The following is a 25,576-nucleotide window of genomic DNA, read 5'->3' as shown; positions in this document are numbered from 1 at the left end:
GCCGCTAGAACTGTCACAGGAGGGACAAAAATAGCCTCCACGCGGCGCAGGAGCAAAAGGGAGGAGTTCAGTGTCACCTACACCGTCATCTGTTCTCTAACTTATTCTGGCTTGGGTCTTTTATAGAAATATGATGAATCATATTTCACACCTTCCTTACAAAACCTGAGTCACAAAACACTGACCTCTCACAGCACTGGTGTGAAAATCCAAACAGGGTTTAGAAATGACTCAAGGGTCATTCTGTCAAATCATTCAAATTTCAGAAATGTTTGGTTTTGTTAAGATTTTTTCTGATGAAAGACAAATATAAATAGTGATGAAAGCCAATATATTAAATGTCATGAATGATTGTTTACTTAGTAATAAACTATTTTGTAGCGAGGGGGTCAAAATGACTATTTTCACCTGAGATTTGGAACAAAATTACAGGTGAAAGAAAATGACTGTAGAAAGATGGAAGCATCATGTTATTTTAACACAGAAAATGGTCGGTATATTAGTAAAATCTGTTGACTTTAGCAATCTTTGTTGCATTATATGCCAACTGTGACAGCTTAAAAATGGGAAAAAGCCCTTTTTTGCACCCCAAAAGTAGCCCAATGACCATATCCCACATATCAAAACTCAAAATATGCCACTCCCATACCTAAAATACATATCTTACATTGTTATGCAAATTGAAAACCACTATATAGTGATCATAAACAGAGCTTAAAGACTCCTTCCCAGCAGCCCTCCTTCAAAAAACTTAACATAGAACAGTTTTATCATTGGTAGAACGTAAAATATTTCCTTTAACCCTTAAAAACCTTTCAAAAAATCAGCCCGCGGCAACAGTTTAAAAGTAGCCATGGGAAAACCACAGACTTGGCAATCCTGCCTCTGGAAGAGTTGACACGGAATGACCCTCTAGTATTCCAGTCCTTTTAAGTCTTATAAATGTTTTCTCCTCTCTAAAATCTCCTTTTTTCATATCTTTTTTTTTTTTTTTCTCAAGGTCTTTGAATCATCTGGTATTTAGGTGACAAACACAATGTAAAGGCATTCTGACATTCTTACAGTAAGTATCCTAATAGGCAACTTTTTAAGAGTTCACTGTCTCTCAGACCCCAGTAACGCTGATAATCAGCTGGCAGTTCTTAATGGATGGCGTTCAGTGTGGGTGGGTTATGGGTAAAGCATTCCAGTAAGTTCTCTCTAAATATAGAGCTGTAACCTCCCTGAACACTCATTTACACATGATTACTGACCAACTGTACAGTAACAGTCACACACTAAACTGTTGCTCTGTATTGAACACCAACTAACCAAATGAGTATTTGTGGTATGGCATGTTAGACTACACACATTATAAAATTCTAATTAGACTATATATACACACTGGTTCAAAGGTTTGGGGTGGGTCTTTTTTTAATTTTTTTTTTGAAAGAAGTTAATACTTTTATTCAGCAAGGATACATTAAATTGATCAAAAGCGACAGTAAAGGCAAAGTTACAAAATATCTCTATTTCAAATAAATTTCTCTTCTTTTGAACTTTCTATTAGGGGTGTAACAGATCACAAAAATCACGGTTCAGCGTTTTAAAGACGCTGTTCGGTACAGGTTAAGTACAGCAGGGTGAGAAAACTAAACATTTTTTTTTTTTTTTTTTATTAAACAGTGGTTTACTAAACAAGCTGTATTTCTGTCTATAAATTCATTCAATTGTATTTAAAAAAAAAATTAAGGATATAAAAATCTTTGTTAATGCTGTAAACTAGGCTATATAAGGAGCCCTAACTTGAACATTTCTATAATATTAAAGGTTACAATTAACAAGAGTCCAAACTAATAAATTCAGTTGCTATTTATTTTTAGATATAATTATTTACACTCAAATAGCCTAATAATAATAATAAATTGTATGCAAATGTTTAAATTGCACATAAGGCAGGTTTTGCATTAGCCTTTATATCTAATTATAAAATTATGTTTTTCCAATTCGTAGTTGAAATGAAATGTAGTCATTTACACAGTGGCTGTCATAAAATTTTCTAATTAAGACATCACTAAAAAGGTCAAAGGGTTAGTTCACCCAAAAATGAAAATTCTGTCATTTATTACTCAGCCTCATGTCGTTCCACACCCGTATAAGACTTTCGTTAATCAAATTAAGATATTTTAGTTGAAATCCGATGACTCAGTGAGGCCTCCATAGCCAGCAATGACACTTCCTCTCTCAAGATCCATAAAGGTACTAAAAACATATTTAAATAAGTTCATGTGAGTACAGTGGTTCAATATTAATAATATAAAGTAACGAGAATATTTGTTGCATCTGTTACACCACATCAAAAAATGTCAAAACGGCATTTATTGTTTGAATTTTGTGATAAAATGGACATATTTGAAAGAAACTTTCGAAAGTAACAAAACACAGAGGTCATTGCGATTATTGGTGGTTAATGCTGGTTAAAATTGGTTAGGCTACTACACTGCGCATGCCCCCTTGTGTATTGGATTGGATTGTGGACCGCCTGTTACTGATTGCCTGTATTCGTCGTCTGACTGTATGCAGCGAAACGTGATGTCCCATCAAAGAAATCGTTTCCACAAAAATATGCTGTTTTCAACATTGATAATATTAAGAAATGTTTCTTGAACAGCAAATCAACATACTAGAATGAAACTTCTGCTTTGCACCACAGGACTAAATTATATTTTAAAATATATTCAAATAGAAAACATAAAACATTTTGCAATATTACTATTTTTTACTGTATTTTTGATCAAATAAACACAGCCTTGATGAGCAGAAGAGATTTCCTGCAAAAATATTTTAAAAAAACCTTACACACCCCATTTTTTTGAATAGTATGTAGGGTGATAGTGAATCTGCCAAAAGGCAAATATCTGCTTATTAATTAATTCTGTACATAAAAACCTTGAAATATCAACTGATTGTCCTCACAACAGTGTCATGATATACAGTACAGTAACCTGTAGTTGTAAAATAACATGAAGTGAGACCTCTAGTGGCTGCTTGACATCTACAAAGAACTGCTTATATAAAAAGCACACTACAAAAAAGAAACTCTTTAAATATCTGAAATAGATATTTTATTTCATTTTGATGACAAATGTCATGTCATTTTTTGAGTGAAAAAATGTTCCATTTAGTTCTTGCTTTGCATAGATTCACGAAGATTCAGAAAGCTCATACAAACATATACAACCACAAACATTTGATAGCCAAATACTGCACAAGCGAGGATGATTTCTTGTTTCAGTAACCTTTCTTTTCAGTAACTAAAGTTGGATGTGAAATAATTTTGACCATTGCTAAAGACAAAAGCCACATGAAATATGATTATGAAATGACAAGCCATTTATAAAAATTCAAAAAGAAAAATGATTGTGCAGCTTTTCAATGTCATTTTAAGACAACAGTATTAAAAGTCAAAAACACAAATTAAAAAGCAATATCCTTTTGCTATTTTCCACTAAATAAGCAACACCATTTAAAAAGAACAACTAATTAAATAAGAAAAATAAAATCTCTTAAATAAACCAAATCATTTTGAAGCATGACAAAATTTCAAATTCTTAAATTCTTAAAGTAGCAGCGGATTCCCTTCTCCCAAATCTGACCACACAGATTATAGTGCGACAAGCAAAAAATAATAAGCTTTACAGTGTATTTACACATCCAACTATCTCAGAGAAAGATTCAACAACATCCAAAATCATTCTACTTTACAAGAACATTCGATCTTCAGGTAAAAAGCCCTCTTAAACCCTACAGAAATATTCCCCAGTAGGGATTCATGAAGAAATGATCATTCCTTTATTAGACAGAGCAACACTGAGATCTAAATGAGTCTCTTTTGCAAAGAAAAAAAGATCAAGCAACCTATAAAAAAAAGAAATAAATATTCAAATTTAGCTGGTTGTGGATTTCCTGGCATGTGAAAACAGATGTAACATGACTTAATAAATAAAGTTTCACTACAAACAAAATCAGTACAGGAATTTTCAAGTAATCTCAGCATCCTGTTTACAAACCTTAACCAGAAGAAAAAAAAAAAAAAACATCAGAAAGTTAAAGGGTTAATTTACCCAAAAATTAAAATTATCCCATAATTTAATCACCCTCAAGCCATCCTAGATGTATATGACTTTCTTCTTTCAGTCAAACACAACCAGAGTTTTATTAAATAATATCCACCTAGCTCTTCCAAGCTTTAAAATGGGAGTGAATGGTGCCCGAGATTTTGAAGCCAAAAAAAAGCACATCCATCCATCATAAGAGGTCACCCATCTGGCAAAACTAGACTCGTGTACGGCCGTTACTGGAAGCCAGTGATTATAGTTTATAAAGTTTTAAATATGGATATTTTTCTTACAAAAATGCATCGCTTCAAAAGCCTTTACTAACCCCGTGGAGTCCTATGGATTACTTTTCTGATGGATGGATTTTTTTGGACTTCAAAATCTAGGGTACTTTTCACTCCCATTATAAAGCTTGGAAAAGCCAGGATATTATTTAATAAAAATACGATTGTGTTTGGCTGAAACAAGAAAGTCATATGCACCTAGGATGGCTTGAGTGTGAGCAAATTATGGGATAATTTTCATTTTTTTGGGTGAACTATCCCTTTAATAATTATTATTGCTTATGTTCCAAGTTAAGTGCAGACCAGTTCAAGAGTATAAAGCATGGCACACCTCAGTAACCTGACTGGTAACATAATATGCATAGTTATAAAGCAAGATTTACATGCTTATGCTAATGCTAAAAAGCATTATTGGAAGTTGCACAAATGAATCATTCACACATGCTTGTGCGTGTGAGGTTAGGAAAAATCTAACACATTCAAAATATTTTTAGTTTTCTTATGGTAAATATTGGTGTTGTAACTCATAACCTGGTTAAAAACGTAGCACTAAACTTTTTTAAACTAAAGCATTTCTAGCTCAACAGCTGATGTTGAAGACATGTTTTGTCATGTTGTTTCATACTAATGATAACTAATCCTTATTGTGCCTACAGTGTATTTTACTGGTTCTACAACAGTTAAATTTCTCTCAATGATTGTCATCTCTGCACCATTTCAGCATTTAAAGGAATAGTTCACCTGAAAATGAAAATGCAGTCATCATTTACTCACCCTCATGTTTTTCCAAACCTGTCTGACTTTTTCCCTGTTTGGGTGAACTATTCCTTTAACATTTTGCATGTGCTTGAATCAAGTCAAATTCCCTCATTCATTCAAGTAAAGGTTCATCATCAGCGTCGTCATCTAACTCCAAGCGGGCGAATGGACGAGAAGACGAGGCATCTCTGTTCTTCATCAGCTTGAATAGGCAGGTGAAGGTGGTCAGGATTATTAAAACACCAATGACAATGCCCACCGCTAACGCCAGCTCTCCGCACTGCTCGTTAACTAGCGCACAGCGCACGTGAGCGAAGCTGCCGTTGTTGGCTTCCGGAGCGATGCCGATGAGGTGGCACATGAGTGGGTAAAGATCCACACTGTTAAAGCTCGACATCCTGTAGCCTTTACGGAACGCAGGCCCATGGGCAGCCAAGAAGGGGTGCATGCTGGGAAGCCTATTGTCATAGCCATGGTCGCCCACTGCAAAAGACAAGAAATAGATGAAAAAAGCTTAATGTGCCGATAATGCAGATATTACCTTTCATCTAGTGTGTAATACAGCAGTTTGTGAATATAAAAGGTGTGCAAAGTTTCAAAGATCAAAATGCACAATAAATGTCTCTCAAAAGAAAGAACCGATTCTGAACTGCCTGAAACGAGTTGTCAGTAATTACAATTTTACTTCCTGCTTGAACCTACTTAAGTTTGTAACACATTTCTATAATGCAAGCCTATGGTCGTCAATGACTGCCCATAAACAGCGCCTACTCTGACCCGCCCTCAAACACTGTAGCTTGTAGCTGTGACTGAAGAGTTTGGTTCATGTTGTTGACATGTTGATAAGACGCTGTGTTCTGTGCTGTGAAAGCAAATCCACTTTAATGAGGCTTGAATTTATCTAGTAAAACCAACACCATCGTTACTGTTCTGATCAATGTCACTCAAACGCTGAGAAACACTGGAATTCAGATATCGTTAGCCTCATAGCATAATTGCCCAGATCATATTTCAAAGGCAGATATCACAGTTTGGCCAAAAAATGACTTAGGCAATTATGCTATGAGGCTAACAATATGGTAATGGGTGTTTGTTTCCCCACACATGCTGTAAGCAGTAGACCAACCACAACAGACTGTGCTGTCTGACCAGGGATGGGCAGTATTTATGATACATGTATTTCAAACACATATTTCAAATATAAAATAGTATTTTGTGATTTGTATTTGATAGGGTTGATGAAAATAGCTTTGTATTTTTGTAGTTTTAAAATACTGTAAAATACTTTGTAAGAAGTCTACATGATGACATCATAAAAATGCAGCCTCTGATTGGTGCCTACTCAGTGGTTTGCCCAGACTTGTCGAGTTCACAACAGATGTTAAGTTTTGGTGTTCGTTTTAGTAGCCTATAGGCTAAATAGCTTAACAATTTACATAATGTTCTTGATAACTATTAACTGAGCAGCAGCCCCCTATATTTATGATTAACAATCAATTTATTAATTAGTTAAAAGTAGTTGCTATGAATGCAGGAGCCATCAGTTGTCTTCTTATCAATGACTTGTTTGTCATTGAGTCAGTGTTGCTGATGCAAAGTAGGCCCTTCGTTACCATGCATCAAGTAACTAAATTAGGATACAATTATGAGTCATTCGCAAACTGTTAAACATTAAACTGTTGGTTACTTTAAAACTAGCCTTCATCTGGCAGATTACAGGGAAGTGTGAATATTTGATCTGTTAAAGCCACAATATGTACATTTTCACCGCTAGAGGTTGCTTATTCAGTCGCTTATCCTTGATTTTGTGAAATCATGGGATGCTGAACGAGATTGCTGGAGAGCAGCGAAACTTTTATTTTGCCACAGTCGCCTTGCTTTTTTTGGTCTAGTATGTGGGGTAATGCAGCACTGTTTATCATTTTAGATACATTTGTGTGTTGAGAGTTGTTATAATGCTACTCTGTGTAGTTCAAATAGGTAGGCCAATTGATGGAAGGTTTGCGAAGAAATCTAATGCTTCCTTGTAAAAGTATTTTTTAGTATTTTTAAAATATTTTTAAAAATATAATACATTTTATTTTAAAATACATTTTGATGTATTTTTGCCCAACCCTGTGTTTGACCAATCAGAGCAGAGTAGGCTCTCAGAAAGGAGGCGTTTACAGAGACCGTTTCAGACACTGCGAGAAAAGAGGTGATGCTGCAATGTATATTATGAGAAAAGAGGCCTTGTCCACACTAATATGTTTTCATTTGAAAACACATCTTTTTTCCATCCACACTGAGACAGCGTATTTGTCAAGCTTTTTGAAAATGCTTTCCAGAGTGGATAAATTTGAAAATGCCATTTTTGCATTGTAGTTTGGATAATGAAAATGGAGGTACTGGAAAACGATGACGCATGTTAGGCATATTGTACCTATAGGTATCTATACCCATTAACAGTATTCCTCAAGATAAATGCTCCTTTGTAGAATGTTCGTGTTACAATTCCTGCAAAGATGACAGAGAATTTACTCACATTTGCTGTCCAGCTGGCACAATATGACAGTTGCCTGCTAATAAAATGATTGTGCCAGAAGAATAAAAGAGAACTTTATTATATCTGCTCTCTCTGCAACATCTTTTTAGCATGTTTTACGCATGTGGAGTAAGGTGATTTAAAGGGGTCATGAATTGAGAAATCAACTTTTCCTTGAGCTTTTGATATAAGAGGTCATCGTACAATAAGAATATAAGATTCAGAACTGAAATCTTCCTTGTTAGTCAATAAAAGCTTTTATTGACACCAGGCACACTGAACAACTGATCCTGAAATTTGATAAATTGTGCAGCCCTACTGTCAGATAGGTGAAACGCTGCCTCCACAGAAGAAATCAACGCCTACTTCATCATTGCTTTCCAGGTGGAGAAATGGGAATGCAGGGGCACCGCGATGCGACCACAAAGCGCACTTTCGCGATCAAAGGGGCAGGGGCTCAAGCCCTAAAAAAAACACGCTAAAAGAGAGAGTAATACTTGGATATTTCAAATGGAAAGATGTTAGCCAATCACAGCAGTGGGCGTTTACACTGAACTCTCACAGCAGACACGCCCCTTAATACAGAGCATTCAAAAAAGAGGGCTAAAATCAGGGTAGCAAAAATGAGTTATTTCTAAATTATGACAATTTTAGATGTAAAACACGTACTAACATTATAAGTGCAGCCCAGGAAACATTATAAAACAATAAAACAATGCAGTTCATGACCCCTTTAAGTGTTTTCAGACGTTTCAGTGTGGATGAGCAACTTTTGGAAAATGCTCGTGTGGATGAGGAGCATTTTTAAATGAAAACTCTGTTTTCAAATGTCTCTGGATTAATGTAGATGTAGCCTGAAAGTGTTTTTTGACCTTGGATGCATGTAAACCTATTGTAGGAAACCTCCAAAACAAAATTAGGAACTTTTACAATAGCATAATAGAGGCATTTTAAAAGTGTCAACACAAAAGCAAATTGCAACATAAACAATGCATTTGCCTTTGCAAATAACATTGATTGTTTTTTTAAAGGTTTAAATAGCAAATATTTTTAACATGGACATATGAATCAAAATAAGATTTCTAGGCAAATGTAACCTTAATAATTACTCAATGTTTTTAAGGAACACTTACATCGTGGGAGGCTGCCACTTTTGACAATCGTCCAGCCTTCATCTGCCACCAAAATGATCGGCTGAATCCTTTCGTTGTTTTTATAGTGCAGCCTGTCGGGAACATCATCCTTCAGGTATGCCTTCATGTGATCGTGACAGCTGGACAGGTTTTTGTATATGGTGGTATTATCTGTGAGTAAAAGAAAAAATATATGAGGAAAAATGCAAATCCATGTGGAATCTGTGGACTTTTTCACATTTTCTCTGCTGATTTTGGAAGGAAATATTCTAGGAAGTTAGAATAAATATTATTTTAACCACCCTGATCTCTGAAAAACAAGCTGAAAACTGAATAGCAATAGTAATCCAATTAGCATAAAAAAATAAGTTAGACGGGTATGATGTTCTATGGAATTGTTTTGATAAAAGGAAATGAGATACACTTCTAGTTTAGTTCACTTATATGATTTGTTCTTCAGGCATTCCTCTTTAAAAGTAAAAAGTATCTGCTGACCCCCACTGAAAACCACTTCACTCATGGTGCCACATTGAGATCCCCATATCTCTGGTTTTGAACCATATACAGCCTTAGACACATCCATGCCATTTAATATTTTGGCTTTCATCATAGTACATTGTCAGGCAAAGTTTTTAAATTAAAAAATTATTTAAAAGGTGCAATGTGTAAAATTTGAGAGGATCTATTGACATAAATTCAATATAATACACATAACTATGTTTTCAGTAGTGTATAAAGACCTTACATAATGAACCGTTATGTTTTTATTACCTTAGAATGAGCCATTTCTATCTCATACACCGCGGGTCCCCCCTCCATGTAAAGTTGCCATTATGCGCCGACATGTTTCTACAGCAGCCCTAAATGAACATACACTCTACAGAGTGCGTTTAGTCACTATGTTTTTCTTCTAAATCGTTTGTGTTTTTAGAGGCAGCTTGCATCGTCACTTGACTGTCTACTCTCTGCTGTCTCAGACGACGACATCTTGGTCTTGTGTCGGCCAGGCGGCCACCGTAGCTTCTCCGAAAGGGAGGGGTGCGAGGGGTATGTGCAGTCAGTTGCAGTTCGCAATCTCACCACTAGATGCCACTAAAATTTACACATTGCACCTTTAAATGGAGTATCAATGACAAACTGTACCTTGCAGTGGAATTATGGCAGCCACAGGAGTCAGATCCACCACTGTATAGCTGTTCGGACTGATGCAGTTATCCAATTTAATAAGACGCTCTTTAGCACACTGAGCCATACCATGATCGCTAGTGATGATAACGTTTATTTTGCCCCATAATCCCGTTTTGTTGAGCTGCTCTATCAGGAAACCTATGTGATTATCCACCTCCCTTAAAACCTTGGTCATCTCTGTGGTGTTCTCCGGGCCGTATTTGTGGCCGCTCCAGTCGGGTTCTTCCCAGTACAGAGTGGCAAACTTAACAGATCTGTCCGTCGTCATCCACTGTGTGATGTTTCCCAGCCTTTCTTCGAAGGGCACCTTTGAGTCGTACTCATATTTATATTTTAATGTGTGGTTTTGAATATTCACATCTGTTCCTGGCCACATAGCAGATGCTGCCCTGTAGCCATTTTTCTCCACAGACACCCAGATCGGAGTGGCTTCGTCCCACCAGAAAGGGTCACTGTCATTTTTTATTGAGAAATGCTTTTTTGACACTGGGTCATACATAATACTGGCAAGCATCCCATGACTTTCCGCGTACAGCCCTGTGACGAGACTGTAATGATTGGGAAAAGTTTTTGTCGTAAACACATTGGTTAGTTCATGTACAAGGACACCATCGGAGAAGAACTTCTCAAGATTGGGAAATGAGTATTTGTTTAGGTAGTCTGCCCGAAAGCCATCAAAAGACACAAGGAGTAGTGCCGGCGTGTCGTTGGCAGACTTTAGTGCCGGCACAGACAGGGTTAATCCACTACAGATGATGAGAGCGTACAGATAACCGCTGATCTGCATCCTGTGGCGGGGAATGTGGAAGTCACTTTCTTCACTGTGAATAGACAAAAGAAACTTATAACACACAGACTAACTTTTGTTAAAGTGAAAGTCCTGTAACGGAATTTTTACCCACAAGCCCTTCCTACAACAATTTGCTACTTAACTCATGACTGTTACAAACCATTACCAACCCACCCTGAACTTCACTGACTGCAAATATATGTCTTCAACAGCAGTTTTCAAATTCTTTTAAATGTGAAATATTTTAACTTTTGTAATTCATGCCATGTCATAGGACTACTTAAATGAACACTGGCACACAGAGTATTCTCAAGTTAATATACTCAGCTGATTCAAAACATATGGTGATGACAGGGTTGAAATAATGTAGCATGTTAGGGAGAAACTTAGTAACAATAATCAATAAAATCTTTATTAATCGATAATAAAAATAATTGAACAATGTTTAATTGCACATAGCCAATATACATTCACTATAGTTGTGTCCCAAATGACAAACTATACACTATGCACTAATACACTATGTACTTATGCACTATGTACTCATCAATATAGTGTATGAATTTTATTTTGAAGTTTATTTTGTCATTCAACATCGGAGTCTGATCCCCCCTCCGCACGGTAATTAAAGCTGTGACAGCGGAGTGCATGAAGTGTCCAAAAACTTAGTTTTTCCGTTAATTTAGTACATCATCCGGGTATTTAAAGTGCACTTTTTCTTTTGGGAATTTTCTGTGTGAATGCTCTATTTATACTTAAAAAGCCAAAGAATAGTGCTTAAGTATGCAAATTGGGATGCATCTTATATTTGTTGCCTTAAAACTGCACATTGCTTGGTGGTCAACATTGGACAGGTTGTGGAATAACAATTTTGTAAATAATTTATTGAAATTAATTTTCTCTCAAAAATATTATTTTGAAATCAGTGAAATCAGTGATTCGGATCGCGTGTCAACCCGCCGAACTGGTGAAATCATGTGACTGTGGTGCTCCAAACCACTGATTCGACAGTTTGGTGGTTTGACGCGAGATCCGAATCACTGATTCGACACAAAAGATTCATAACGCTCCGAAGCTTAAAGGGATATTTCACCCAAAAATGAAAATTCTATCATCAATTACTCACCCTCAAGTTGTTCAAAACCTGTATAATTTTCTTTGTTCTGTTGAACACAAAGGAAGATATTTTGTCTTAAACTGAGCAGTTTTGGGGCACCATTGACTTCCATAGTAGTTTTTTCCTACCATGGAAGTCAGTGGTGCCCCAAAGTGGCCTGGTTATAAACTTTCTTCAAAATATCTTCCTTTGTGTTCAGTAGAACAAAGAAATTTATACAGATTTGGAACAACTTGAGGGTGAGTAAATCATGATAGAATTTTCATTTTTGGAGGAACTATCCCTTTAATGAAACAGTGTTTTGAAATTGGCCATCACTATATAAGTCATTATTTTGTTTTTTTGGCACACCAAAAATTTTCTCGTCACTTTATAATATTAATATTGAACAACTGTACTCGCATGAACTGATTTAAATATGTTTTTAGTACCTTTATGGATCTTGATAGAGGAAGTGTCATTGCTGGCCACGCAGGCCTCACTGAGTCATCGGATTTGAACAAAAATATCTTAATTTGTGTTTCTAAGATTAATGAAGGTCTTACGGGTGTGGAACGACATGAGGGTGAGTAAATCATGATAGAATTTTCATTTTTGGGTGAACTAACCCTTTAATTGGATCTTTATTTCTGGACATGTGATTTCACTTTCACAATTTCAAGCAGTCAAAAGTGCTTTTATTTGAAGAATCATATTTCAAGAATCACAAATCAAGATTTCTTGCAACACAAGGAACTACAATTGTTAGTCAATACTGGGCTGTCCAGGGGATGTTTCGTCAAATAAATGTTATCTTAATAACACTTTCCATACTTAAAAAGATATGACATATACAATTATAATTATAAATGAATATAATAAATCAATATAATAAGTTTCAAGTTTGTCATATGCACAAACAAGATGTCAGTGACAGTTTGTACAGTGAAATTGTTGGGAGGCTCTCAGGCATTCTACAGCAGTAAATACAAATGATAGGTGTGCAAATAAGTGCAGATGCTCATGTAAACCACGTAATTGTGTATGAGAGTATATATGCATAGTAGAACTTCTATGTAATTTATGTGTTATGTAACAAGGAAGTGATACAGGAAGCGCCGGAGGACAAAACATGGTTCTAAAATTAGTGTTGAGCAGGTGCAAAATATACTGAGTCCTGGGTCACACTTATTGGAGCTGATCAATAATCAATACAGGCCTGTTTAAAACTCATTTATAATATAATGCAATTATTTTATCGGTACTTTCGATGGAAAATAGTAAAAATAGACTACAAAAAAGAAGAAAATAACGAGGAAAAAATGACAGTCTTGCACTGAATACTGCTGATGATTACATTACTGATTTTGGCCACATTACGTTTATTGGCCAAACTTAGCCATCAAGGAACTCAAAAAAGCCGAAGGGAAGAAACATTAACATACCTTTCGACTTGGGACGTTGGGAAGCGTATAATTTAACTCCAGTCACATTAAACTCTTCGATGATGTGTTTTATAAAGTCAGATATGTACTGGACTTGATGCAGTTTCTTCTTGCGCTTCCTCAAACACAATACCACATGACGTCATAGCATGACGGACAGATTCAGCAGCCAATGAAAGCGAGGTACGTCCCACTGCAGGTGCTTTTCACTTTCGGTCTCATCTTTTTTTTTTTTTTTTTTTTTTTTGTACATACGACACTGTTTTAATTGAGCACAACTAATATGAAAACAATACATCCATTTTAGATGTATTCGTCTTAAATTAAAATAATTCACTCAATAGTTTTTCTCCTCCAAAGTAAAATTGTAGTATCATATAATTCAGCAGTTGGATAAACATATGAACACAATAAAACCACACTAAAAACTTAAAAGCTTGTATAAGGTAAGTTTGACTTTCAAAACAAATCTAGCACTTTAGTGGCTCCGGTTTCCATGACTACGGAACAGAAAAGTGAGCAGATTTCTGAACAGCTTTTTTGTTACTTTAGATATCTCACAAAAACAGGTGTGTTAAACAGCTTTAAAGTGGTGTTCGCGTTTACATTGTGTTTCAGGACGCAAAAACACAGGAATATTCCTTGTCTGTGTGTGGAGGCCTTGCGTTTGACGCATACAGTAAAGTCTTTACGCGACGCGTACACTGCAAGCGATGGAATCCCGACGTCGACCAATCAGAGCGCTCGTATTATAATAAGGAAGCGCGACGCGTCTGTCTGAAATGACATCAGTACCCAGTCGACCAATTAAAGACCTCGTTTACGCGACGCGGCACGTTCGCGTTTATTTGCAGCAGATGGGGTTTGACTCACTCACTGAATGCGGTTTGGTGAAGGTAGGTTGTTTTTCAAACATTTTTATTCCTCATGTCTTCATAATAACATAAAGAGGGACCACTATGTGGTCTTCTCGAGCGCTGTCACTGTAATGCAGCTCTATTTTTTGTTGTTGTTGCAGTATTTCCTTTGTGTCATGGTAGAAACGTCGTCACGGCTGCATTTGAGCTTCTCACACTGCAAGTAAATATGGGTTTAAGTTTTTAGAGAGATCTGTGCATGAATTAAGGATTATGAATATTTTTTTTCCTAAACTAGATCAAGTGTTTGTTAGATATTCTTTACACCTGGTTTGGGTTAAGGTAGCTACCATAGACAGAGAGGGAGACTCTGCCACTCTGTCATTTGCACTCTGTATTGATGTATGTTTTTTGATGAAAAATATTGTTTTTAATAATAATTTATAACTAAAATTGTATTATCAATAAAATATTAATAAAGTTTTAATATTTAAACATAAATAATTATATTTACATACTGTAGCACTGTCATACTCTGTATTGACATGTTTAAAGGAAAAGTATTATTTTAATAATATTTTAATAAAATATTGTTTTTGAAATAATTACTAAATATTATAAAAGTGTGTTATTAATAAGTTTAAAAGTTATTTTTATATTTTTAAATATTTTAATATTTTAATGATATCTAAAATAATTAATAATTATATTTATTGTATAAATATAATCATATGTATTATATAAATGTAAAATTTTAAATATTTTAATTATTATTTAAATAAATATTTTTTTCATTTGATATGAATTGTGAACTAGACATGTTCTTTTTGGGTTTTGGCAACATGACAGTGATACTCAGCATGTTCTCATTATAATCATGCCAAAATTCAGATCTTCTTTTTAATGGACAGTATCTTGTTGCTCAGTGTAATGGTGACTTTTCCATGAATCAGGACATTGCAAAAACACTGAGCAGCAGGAATCTTTTTGTGGCCATTCCATCCATTACATTTTCCAAAGTAGACTCTCTGTTTAGTTAGCCAACTTTTTCACCAGTTGGTCCTCCAAGCATTATGAATTTCTAATATAGTGACTTTCATGTCTCCATAAAACTCACACAGTTTTGTGGAAACTCTGTCACTATTAAAGGACCACGACAGAACTTACATAATTTGATGCTATGATAGGAAAAGCTTAACGGCCACATAGGAGTTTGTTTGGTGAAGTTTGGTGTGCTCTGGTTGATGAGAACTAGAATTGCACAGAGACGGCAGGACTCAAGGGGTTCCCAGTTTAGCAGGCAGCTGCTGTGCCCTAGTTCCACTGCTCAACCTCAACTAAAGTAAGATGGAGTCCAGCAGACTGTGACCGATCTCACATGTAAACAATCTGCTTCTATATATGACATAGTACATGTAAATAAAGTATAAGATCTTTTATGGTGCAGAAATATGATCATTAAAACTACAGTTCCTAAAATCTAGGACAAACTGTTTGGATTGTAAAAAAACAAACTTTTAAAACTTATTTTCTTTTAAGATGTTCTCCAACATTGCAAAAAAAAAAAATAATAAAAAAATAATAATAATTATATATATATATATATATATATATATATATTTTTTTTTTTCTTAAATCAAGATACATTTACTGGAGAAGAAAATGACTTGAGCTATTAAAGGATTAGTTCACTTTCAAATTAAAATTTCCTGATAATTTACTCACACCCATCCAAGATGTTCATGTCTTTCTTTCTTTCTTCAGTCGAAAAGAAATGAAGGTTTTTGATGAAAACATTCGAGGATTTTTCTCAATATAGTGGACTTCAATGGAGCCCAAACGGTTGAAGGTCGAAATGACAGTTTACAGCAATCCCAGACGAGAAATAAGGGTCTTATCTAGAGAAACCATCACTCATTCTCTAAAAAAAAAAAATTTAATTTTATACGTTTTAACCATAAATGCTTATCTTGAACTAGTTCTCTTCTTCTTCTTCTCCTTCTCTATTTGAATTCCAGCAGTGTAGACACTGCTAAGTGTATTACTGCCCTCCACAGGTCAAAGTTTGAACTACATTTTCATATATAATATGCTAGAGCAAGTATATAACAATTAGTTCAAACTTTGACCTGTGGAGGGCAGTAATACACTTACACCAGAATTCCAATAGAAAAGAAGAAGAGAGCTAGTTCAAGATGAGCATTTATTGTTAAAACTTATAGAATTTATTTTTTTTTTTTTTTGAAAATGAGCGGTTTCTCTAGATAAGACCCTTATTCCTTGTCTGGGATCATGTAGAACGTTTTGAAGCTGCACTGAAACTGCAATTTTGACCTTCAACCGTTTGGATGCCATTGAAGTCCACTATATGGAGAATAATCCTGGAATGTTTTTATCAAAAACCTTAATTTCTTTTTGACTGAAGAAAGAAAGACATGAACATCTTGGATGACATGGGGGTGAGTAAATTATCAGAAAACTTTAATTTGAATGTGAACTAATCCTTTAAGTCTTGTTATCTGAAAAAATATATCAAATGAAGTGAGTTTATACTTAAAACAAGATTAAATATCTGCCAGTATAGGGTAAGAGAAATAAACTTAATTCAAAGGAAAAACAAGATTATTTTTCGGGCAGATATTATTCTGATACTTTTTTTTTCTTCAGAAAACAAGACTTAATATCATGACATTTTGCTTCTCAAGTTGTGTGTCTTGATTCAAGAATAAGTGTAAGTAAGATATTTGTACTGGAAAACGAGACAAAAAAATCTTTTAATTTTGTATTGAATAATCTTTAAAAAATCATTTTTTACAGTGGGGAATCTCCTGATTATGATGAAGTGACTGCACAATATAATTGTTCAAATCATCTGTGCAAAAAGCATAGACAAATTGTCGTCACCACAGAATTATTTAGTGCAGTTTATAATGGATCGGTTCATCTATTTAGACAAAAAGCTGCTGTTCATTCATGCATTATGTTGTCCATTGCATCTAATACACATTGTATGTTTTGTTTCCATAGGTGTAAACAGTATATGAAAACCATACTTGAGAAAAAGTACAGATACCTTTTAGCGAAAATGATTGCATTACAGGTCCCCAATTCTAATACGACTTGTGTAAAAGTCTCAAGTATTTTACTCATACTGAATGTAGGCTCAAAGATCCAGTAGTCCTCAACAATTGTGAAAAACAAGAAACAGGTGATTTGTGAGTAGAGCAATCACGTTTATTTTCTAAGTTAAAAAAGAACACCTCAAAATAAATCAATGTCGACAACAGCCTCTTAAACATCTACAAATACTCAAGTCTCAGTTCAGCTCAAGTGCTCAAAAAGGGCTTAAGTAAACCATTATCCTTCAAAATGTTCTGTTCAATATAATGGATAAATAAAATAATGTTGAGTAAAAGTAAATAGTCAAAGCCTACTTGCACTGGACACTGGTTTCGGCCTCATCACCGGCTGCAGTCATGTGCTCATCTTATATATTAAACACCTTCACATAGAGTAGTCTTGTTGACTAGTTTGGGTGAGTAATGCTGGGTACACACTAAAGAGAGAGAGACCACAAACATGAGTTCAAAAAATCCTAGATTTAACCGTTTTGCTCCTATAGTGTGTGGTGTGCCGTGGTGTGACAAAGACAGCACACCAGACACAAACAGGTTTCCAACCAGAGTCCCTACTGTGAACATGGGAATATTTCTCAAGACTTCAGAATAAACATGACGGACGATAGTCAGGAAGAAATTCCGATGATAGTGTTTGGAATGATTTTGACAGAAAATTCATTAAAAAAGGGGGTTGGGTGAAGTCGTGGAGATGGTTTTTATATATTGTATATTTATATATTATATATTTATATTTTTTATAGTCTTTATGCTGCACCATGACTGCATTTGTTATGTTTCCGTCTTCTATCAGCTCACTTTCTGATTGGATATTGTTTAATTTCATGTGATAATCTCCAGAGTGTGCACACTTTTGTCCTCAGAGTTCCCCCCACACATCAGGATTTCTGATCAAAAACATGTTGAATATTTATAATTCGCAATCAGGGCGGCTCCGATGTTCTTCTGAGCAGATTCAGTCATTCTTAACACACCTCACACCACAGGAAAATCTGATAAGATAATCAGTAGAACCATCAAGATAATCAGGACATTACCTAGGATTGTCGGAAGGGGACAAATCGGCCCCAAATCAACCTGATTATCTTGTGATGTGTACCCAGGGTGAAAGTGATTTCACCAAGTACAACATGTTCCTGGATCAAAATCTTTGTTGATCCTGGAACAACATTCCAATCAACCAATCAGATTTGAGGGACAAGTTTACCATTTATATCAAGTTTAGGCTTACAACCAGCGTTAGGTGCTTTTACATCAGTGTTATTCACCTATGATTTTAGGGAAAAGCTATGGGTAGGGTTAGGTTTAGGGGTAGGGATAGGGTTAGAAGTACATTTTCGAACAGGAATATTGTTCCAGGATCAACAAAATATGCAAAATCACAGTGACCATATTTTTTATATATATATATATATATATATATATATATATATATATATATATATATATATATATATATATATATATATATATATATATATATATGCTAATATCTTTGTTACTTAAGGGTTAGTTAACCCAAAAATTAAAATTCTGTCATTAACTACTCACCCTCATGTCATAAGACCACACCCGTACAATCTTTGTTCATCTTCAGAACACAAATTAAGATATTTTTGATGAAACCCCAGAGGTATATGACTCGTCCATAGCAGCAATATAGTCAAAATGTTTAAGGTCCAGAAAGGTACTAAAGACATCGTTAAAACAGTCGATGTGACTGCAGTGGTTCAACCTGAATTTTCTCTCTATTACATTTATTCAAATACTTTACACCACTGTTTGTTTCTAGGATATACTTTATTTGACCCATTTTCTTGGTGTCTGTTTGCTTTCTCTGATCCACAAGAATTAGTGCTTGTCACTCTCAAGAATCAACGATGAATCACAACAAAGTTACAAGGAAGTAGATATTATGAAAGAAGACTAACTAGTAAAACAAGTGTTAGTGCAGTTGTTGATATAAACTGTCCTGATTACAGAACTGCACAGGTATGTTTCTTTTACAAGAGGATTTTTAGATTCTAAGATAGTTTATCACATTTAAGCACACAGTAGATTTCAGTATTCACTTTTTGCATGGTATGATTCTGTTTGTGTTTGTTATATTTCAGATCATAATCATAATTTCAACAGTCTCGGGACTCAAACAGTATCTGCAAGTCTTGTTTGGAGAGCCTCTGGAAAGCTGCTAAAGAACATCAACAGCATTTTTCTTACATATCGTCTTCAAAAATAAATCTTAGCTAATGTGCTTCAAATGAACGTTCTCTAAAACAAAAGATATTTGCATTTTTGAACATTCATGAAATCTGTGCATATTTTGGCTTAAAATCCGAAGAGCCAGGACAATTGCTGGAGCCATGCAGGTCTCTTGAACAATTTCCAACAGTGATCTGCCAACTTTTCCATTGAATGATTTTTAGTTTCCCTGCACGTGTGCAGTAAATGTCCCTAAAGCCAATGGCAATGTCACATGCAGCAAAGCCCTTAAAAAGTTCAGAAAGCCATGCTGCATCACAGGATGACGACCTTTCCAGTTTGAAGGCTCTGACTGAGAAGCTGAAACTGGAGACCAGAAAGCCGTCTTACCTGGACTGGAGAGCCCAGCTGGAGGCGATGCTGGCCCAGAGCCACAGAGTCTCAGATGCGTTAGCGGCACCGGGTGACACGGAGAAACAAAAAACATCAGGTCCTCTTAAGTGGGCGAAGCCGTCACTGGGCGCTGGTGTGATCCATGAAGGGAGGCAGCCATCGGTGAACAGACTGGGATTTGGAAGTATAGACAGAGCATTGGAGTGGCTCAGGAAAGAGCTGGTGAGTATTAATGTGTATTGAACAATATATAAATAATATGAAAGTGTGTGTATATACAGCACATTACCTGTCAAAACTTAAAGGATATTTTTTCATTTTTTTGAAAGAAGTCTCTTCTGCTCACCAAGGCTCCATTTATTTGATCAAAAATACAGTGAAAACAGTAATATTGTGAAATATTGATAACACTTTACAATAAGGTTTCAGTAGTTAACAAACATAGTTAACATGAACAAAAAAAAATGAACAATACTTCTACAGCATTTATTAAACTTAGATAATGTTAACATTTACTAATGCATTATTAAAATCAAATGTTGTATTTGTTAACATTACTTAATTCACTGTGAACAAACAATGAACAACTGTATTTTTATTAACTAACATTAACAAAGATGAACAAATCCTGTAAAAAAAATGTATTGCTCATGGTTAGTTCATGTTAGTTAATACATTAACTAATATTAACAAATGAGACCTATTATTACAATTGAAAGAACTGTTTTCTATTGTAATATATTTGAAAATATATTTTTTTCCTGATGGCAAAGCTGAATTTTCAGCATCATTATTCTAGTCTTCAGAAATCATTCTAATATGCTGCTCAAGAAACATTTCTAATTATTATCAATGTTGAAAATAGTTAAAAGGTGATAATTGTTTTTCAGGATTCTTTGATAAATAGAAAGTTCAAAAGAACAGCATTTATTGCAAATAGAAATATTCTGTAAACACTATAAATGCCTTTACTGTCACTTTTGAACAAGATAATGTGTCCTTGCTTGCCCAAAACTTTTTAATGGTTGTGTTTGTGTATCACAGTTTACACAAAATTATTAAAGGGTTAGTTTACCCAAAAATGTCATTAATTTTGTCATAAATTGCTCACCCTCATGTCATTCCAAACCTGTAAGACCTTTGTTCATCTTTGGAACACAAATTAAGATATTTTTCGCAAATGCAAAACAAAAATAACGACTTTATTCAACAATTCCTTCTCTCTCCTGCCAGTCTCCTACTAAGTTGACATAGTTATTATTATTATTATTGGCCAGCTCCTGTGTCAGCATCACACACATGCTTTGGCCAATAATGAGCCTGCGTTCGGACATAAACACGGAAGCTCTGCAATGTGTTCACTACATCAACTGTGTAGGAGACTGACATGGAAGAGAAGAGATTGTTGAATAAAGTTGTTATATTTGTTACATTTTTGCACACAAAAAGTATTCTCGTCGCTTCATAATATTAAGGTTGAACCACTATAGTTGCGTTGACCATTTTAACGATGTCTTTATTACCTTTCTGGGCCTTGACAGTTGTAGTTAAATTGCTCTCTATGGAGGAGTCAGACAGCTCTTGGATTTTATCAAAAATATCTTAATTTGTGTTCTGAAGATGAACGAAGGTCTTACGGGTGTGGAACGACATGAGGGTGAGTAATTGATGACAGAATTTTCATTTTTGGGTGAACTAACCCTTTAACATCAAAATTTAAAGGATTAGTTCACTTTTTTTATATAAAATGTTCCTGATAATTTACTCACCCCCATGTCATCCAAGATATGTCTTTCTTTCTTCAGTCGAAAAGAAATGAAGGTTTTTGATGAAAACATTCCAGGATTATTCTCCTTATTGTGGACTTCAATGGCTTCCAAACGGTTGAAGGTCAAAAATACAGTTTCAGTGCAGCTTCAAAGGGCTTTAAACAATACCAGACGAATAATAAGGGTCTTATCTAGCGAAACCATTGGTCATTTTCTTAAAAAAAAAAAAAATATATACATTTTAGACGCTCATCTTGAACTAGGGCTGCGTTCCAGTTCGGTTTTAGACACGCACTTGCGAACTTCCCTAAACACTTCCCCTCGGGGGAATCCCTGCCGCCATTTTGAAGTGCGTTCCACTTCGTGAAGTGGACGTGGGAAGTTTATATGGACAGACCCTCGCTCCCTCGATTTTAACCGAGGGAGCGAATCTACTTCATATGTACACTTCAGGCAGCTCCATAACCCACAATGCAACACGATTGTGACGTCACCGCATATCGCGTTTAATTTACCCCACCACAAACAACTCTATGATATATTAATTATTTTTTAAACATTTAAAACACACATATATACATATAGAATGCTGTATTAAACAATTTTGTAAGGGGAAAAAATAAATAATAAATCAGCTCCATTGCGGATTCCAAGTGATCAAGGGCTTAGGATGTTCCAGTTCAGCCCATACAAAGGTTCCGCCAGAAGTGGGCACTCGTGCAACGTAAGCAATGATGTACATCCGAGTCAACGAGACCGAGTGAAGTTAGCAAGGGAAGGGCATTTAAAAACCGAACTGGAAAGCAGCCTAGCTTCTTCTTCTTCTCTATTAGAATTCCAGCATTGTAGATGCTACTAAGTGTATTACTGCTCTCCACAGGTCAAAATTTGAACTACTTGCACTAGCATATTGTATATGACAATTTAATTCAAACTTTGACCTGTGGAGGGCAGTAATACACTTACCTAACACTGGTTGCCACCAACTGGTGTAACAATGTAAAGGGCCAGGAAAAGTTTTACCATAGTGTTTCTCTGATATTATTTCTTTTGTTGCAGGCAGAGATGCGTTTACAGGACCAGCAGCTTGCACGTCAACTAATGCACCTGCGCAGTGACATTAACAACCAGAGAATCGTGCAAACGTGTAACCAACATCGCAAGATGCTGAACGATGCCACGTTTGAGCTGGAGGAGCGAGACGATATGTCAGATTTATGTGATGTCCCCATGTCTCCTGGATTAGGTCTCTCCTCGACACTCAAGGTCATCGGGGTCACCAAGATGAACATCAACTCTCGGCGGTTCTCCCTGTGCTAACAGCAGGACACAACAGAGGACCATGTTTTTATCTTGAAGGGGTCATGACATGGATTTTTTTTATTATTTTAATGTGTTCCTTAAGGTTCACCTATAATGTTATTTATGTTAAATATGCAGAAAAATTATTAATTTCAGCCTTCATCTTCAACCTGACCTCTATCTGAAATGATCAGTTTTTAAGGGCCGGTTCCTTTAAAGACCCTTTCACACCAAGAACGATAACTATAAAGATAACGATAAAGATATACTTCTAAAAATCATTCTAAATATAAAAGAATAGCACTGTCCACGCCACAGCTATAACGATAATGATATAGAGAAACGATATTGTTGGGATTACTTTCAGAACGATTTTTTCCCAGCTGTTGAACGAAAAAACACTTACACTCAATCGGAATCTGTTATAATTTAAGGGCTTGCGCGTTTAAAATGGCAGATGACATTGAGAGAAGTTAATAGCTGAGGTGCAGAAAAAACCACCACTGTCTGACAAGTCAAACCCCCTTTTCAATGATACTTTAATGAAAATGGATATATGGGAAACAATCAGTCATACCCTCAGAATAAATGGTGAAAAGTATTAATGATGAGATCATTATCCAGGTTAGCAAACAGTGTAACATAAAATTACCTCATGTATCCAGCACTAGTTTCGTCAACATTGTCTTGCTTCCTTTGAAGTTGCTGTGGAAAAGACTAGGCTTGTTTTTATTCCACTAGATTATATCGATTACACTAGCTATTCACTCGAAACATAGCATGCGGAGGACATCTGCTGGTTAAAGCCGATGTAAATGCAACAAGAACAGCAAAAACATGTTCACACTTTGAATGCTTAGAATGAACAGACCGTTATCGTTCGTTGGTGTGAACGCAAATACAGTTATTGTTATGGTTATCTTTATAGGTATTGATCTTGATGTGAATGGGCCTTTAGGCTTGTCAGTAAACTCCCACTGTTATTATTGGCAAATGTTATTGCATAGGAAACAGTATCAGCGCCCACTCGCTATTGCACTTGAGTAAGTGTTTTGAAAACATTATTCATGTAAACCTGTCATTTACCAACAAAGCATTATAAAATCATTTACTTGCGGTTTCTGATGTAGCTGCTGTTAGATCTAATACAGTTTGCTGCTTCATTACACTGTGCCTCATTCACAAAACAATCTACAGTCAAACGCTCCAAACAAACATATAATCCTCTGATGCGATCTGGGATGCCATTAAAAATTAACCATTTAGTTGTTCCTGATGCTGGTATGCTTCTGAAGTCTGTACAGAAAACTGTTTAAGCTGGACTCGTCAAAGCGAACGTACCTTTACGCTTCAATTAACTCTTCCATTTGTCCTCTTGTCAGCAGACTTAAGCACGTGGAATACGTCAGAAAGTAAACAGGCGTCTGTATACTGTATCCAGTGTAGACAGCGTCAGTGATTATGTTGGGTTCTGTTTGCTTTTGATGCGATACAGTGCTCACATTAGGTGTATGGCCTATGGTGAGATGATGCACCCGAGTTGACTGACATGAATTAGCGGTTGGGGCCGCCATTAAAGAAAAGAGACACCTAATCATGACTAAATGCCAGTGGGAGGGGCCTATGGTGATGATGCAAAACTATTCATTGATGTCTTGCTCTGAAGGTCACATGCAAACGTATTTGCCCATGTGACGTCACAAATGCCACAATATCCAAAAAAGCCATTTTTTGCAGCTTGATTAAATAAATGCTTTGTTGATAATGAGGATGATAATTTTAAGCTATGAAACTTGGCTATTTTAATGGTAAAGACCTCTTATATGTCAAGAGATCACAGCAAATTTGGTTGCTCATGTCATGACCCCAAAGTGTTTTTATAGATTATAGAGCATTATTAGGATAATGGTATTTTCAAAATGCCTCTGACCTTGTGCTTTCATTGCCTTAAGCCAACATGAAAAGACTTTAAAAAAACATTAAAACTTTAAAAACATCTTAACAATCAAGTGTACAGTCAGTGTAATTTTGTTTGATATTATGACATACGCCTATAATTTTGGGGGAAAATTTTGAGATTTTAAAGCTATACAAAACAGAAAAACATAATTTTGTGAGTTGATGCTTAAAACAATAAATAAATAAACAATTAAAGAGAAAACAAGATTATTTTTCTTAACCCCATTGGCAGATTTTTTTAAGCATAAACTCTTAAAAACTCATAAACTCATAAAATTTTAATAAATTTTTCAGAAAACAAGACAACATAATGTCATGTCAGTTTGCTTCTTAAATAAAGGTATCTTGATTTAAGAATGTTTTGTAAGAAAATCCTTATGCCATGTATTACATATCAAGTTCTCTCACAGATATACTGTATCTTATTGTGCAACAGTCAAACATTTTTTTTTGTTGTTTGTAATGCCACGTTTTCACAGGCCACTATTGTGATGAAATAGGTGTGTAATCATCGTTATTCTGTAAACCTCTCCCTCTTTTTGCTTTTTAACCTGTTTGTTCAGTCACCAGAGGGTAAGGCCTATAGTAAAAAAAGATTTAACACTAGTTCTAACACTAACAGAGCTGCTTGTCATCGTAAC

General features: G+C 35.4%; 2 protein-coding genes across 5 annotated transcripts; one reads left to right on the top strand and one right to left on the bottom strand.

Moving 5' to 3' along the window:
• Nucleotides 1-2,851: 2,851 nt before the first annotated feature.
• Nucleotides 2,852-13,466, bottom strand: enpp4 (ectonucleotide pyrophosphatase/phosphodiesterase 4). Its single transcript, XM_067367843.1, has 4 exons — nucleotides 13,317-13,466; nucleotides 9,941-10,806; nucleotides 8,798-8,968; nucleotides 2,852-5,623 (listed from the first exon to the last, which is right to left on the bottom strand). Exons 2-4 carry the CDS (start codon nucleotides 10,770-10,772, stop codon nucleotides 5,253-5,255), a joined length of 1,374 nt encoding a protein of 457 aa, XP_067223944.1. The 5' UTR covers nucleotides 10,773-10,806; nucleotides 13,317-13,466; the 3' UTR covers nucleotides 2,852-5,252.
• fam167aa (family with sequence similarity 167 member Aa) lies at nucleotides 12,319-25,161 on the top strand. Of its 4 annotated transcripts, XM_067367845.1 has the most exons (5): nucleotides 13,576-13,762; nucleotides 13,935-14,212; nucleotides 14,335-14,396; nucleotides 19,425-20,127; nucleotides 22,734-25,161. In XM_067367845.1, exons 4-5 carry the CDS (start codon nucleotides 19,759-19,761, stop codon nucleotides 22,992-22,994), a joined length of 630 nt encoding a protein of 209 aa, XP_067223946.1. In that variant the 5' UTR covers nucleotides 13,576-13,762; nucleotides 13,935-14,212; nucleotides 14,335-14,396; nucleotides 19,425-19,758; the 3' UTR covers nucleotides 22,995-25,161. The 4 variants fall into 4 exon arrangements, with proteins under 4 accessions (XP_067223947.1, XP_067223946.1, XP_067223945.1 ...); XM_067367844.1 differs by having other exon boundaries at nucleotides 13,576-14,212; XM_067367846.1 differs by lacking the exons at nucleotides 13,576-13,762; nucleotides 13,935-14,212; nucleotides 14,335-14,396 and adding an exon at nucleotides 12,319-12,457.
• Nucleotides 25,162-25,576: the final 415 nt, after the last annotated feature.

The sequence above is a fragment of the Chanodichthys erythropterus genome, chromosome 18 (assembly GCF_024489055.1).
Source record: "Chanodichthys erythropterus isolate Z2021 chromosome 18, ASM2448905v1, whole genome shotgun sequence".
NCBI lineage: Eukaryota > Metazoa > Chordata > Actinopteri > Cypriniformes > Xenocyprididae > Chanodichthys > Chanodichthys erythropterus.
The sequence above is the reverse complement of the archived record's forward strand: the minus strand, read 5'-3'. Positions and strand labels throughout refer to the sequence as shown.

Coding starts and splice junctions, on each gene's coding strand:
- fam167aa (XM_067367846.1), top strand. CDS start 19,759: ATGTCCCTAAAGCCAATGGCAATGTCACATGCAGCAAAGCCCTTAAAA. Junction 20,128..22,733: donor AGTGGCTCAGGAAAGAGCTG/GTGAGTATTAAT, acceptor CTTTTGTTGCAG/GCAGAGATGCGTTTACAGGA.
- enpp4 (XM_067367843.1), bottom strand. CDS start 10,772: ATGCAGATCAGCGGTTATCTGTACGCTCTCATCATCTGTAGTGGATTA. Junction 8,969..9,940: donor TGCCATAATTCCACTGCAAG/GTACAGTTTGTC, acceptor TTTTACTCACAG/ATAATACCACCATATACAAA. Junction 5,624..8,797: donor AAGTGGCAGCCTCCCACGAT/GTAAGTGTTCCT, acceptor TGTCTTTTGCAG/TGGGCGACCATGGCTATGAC.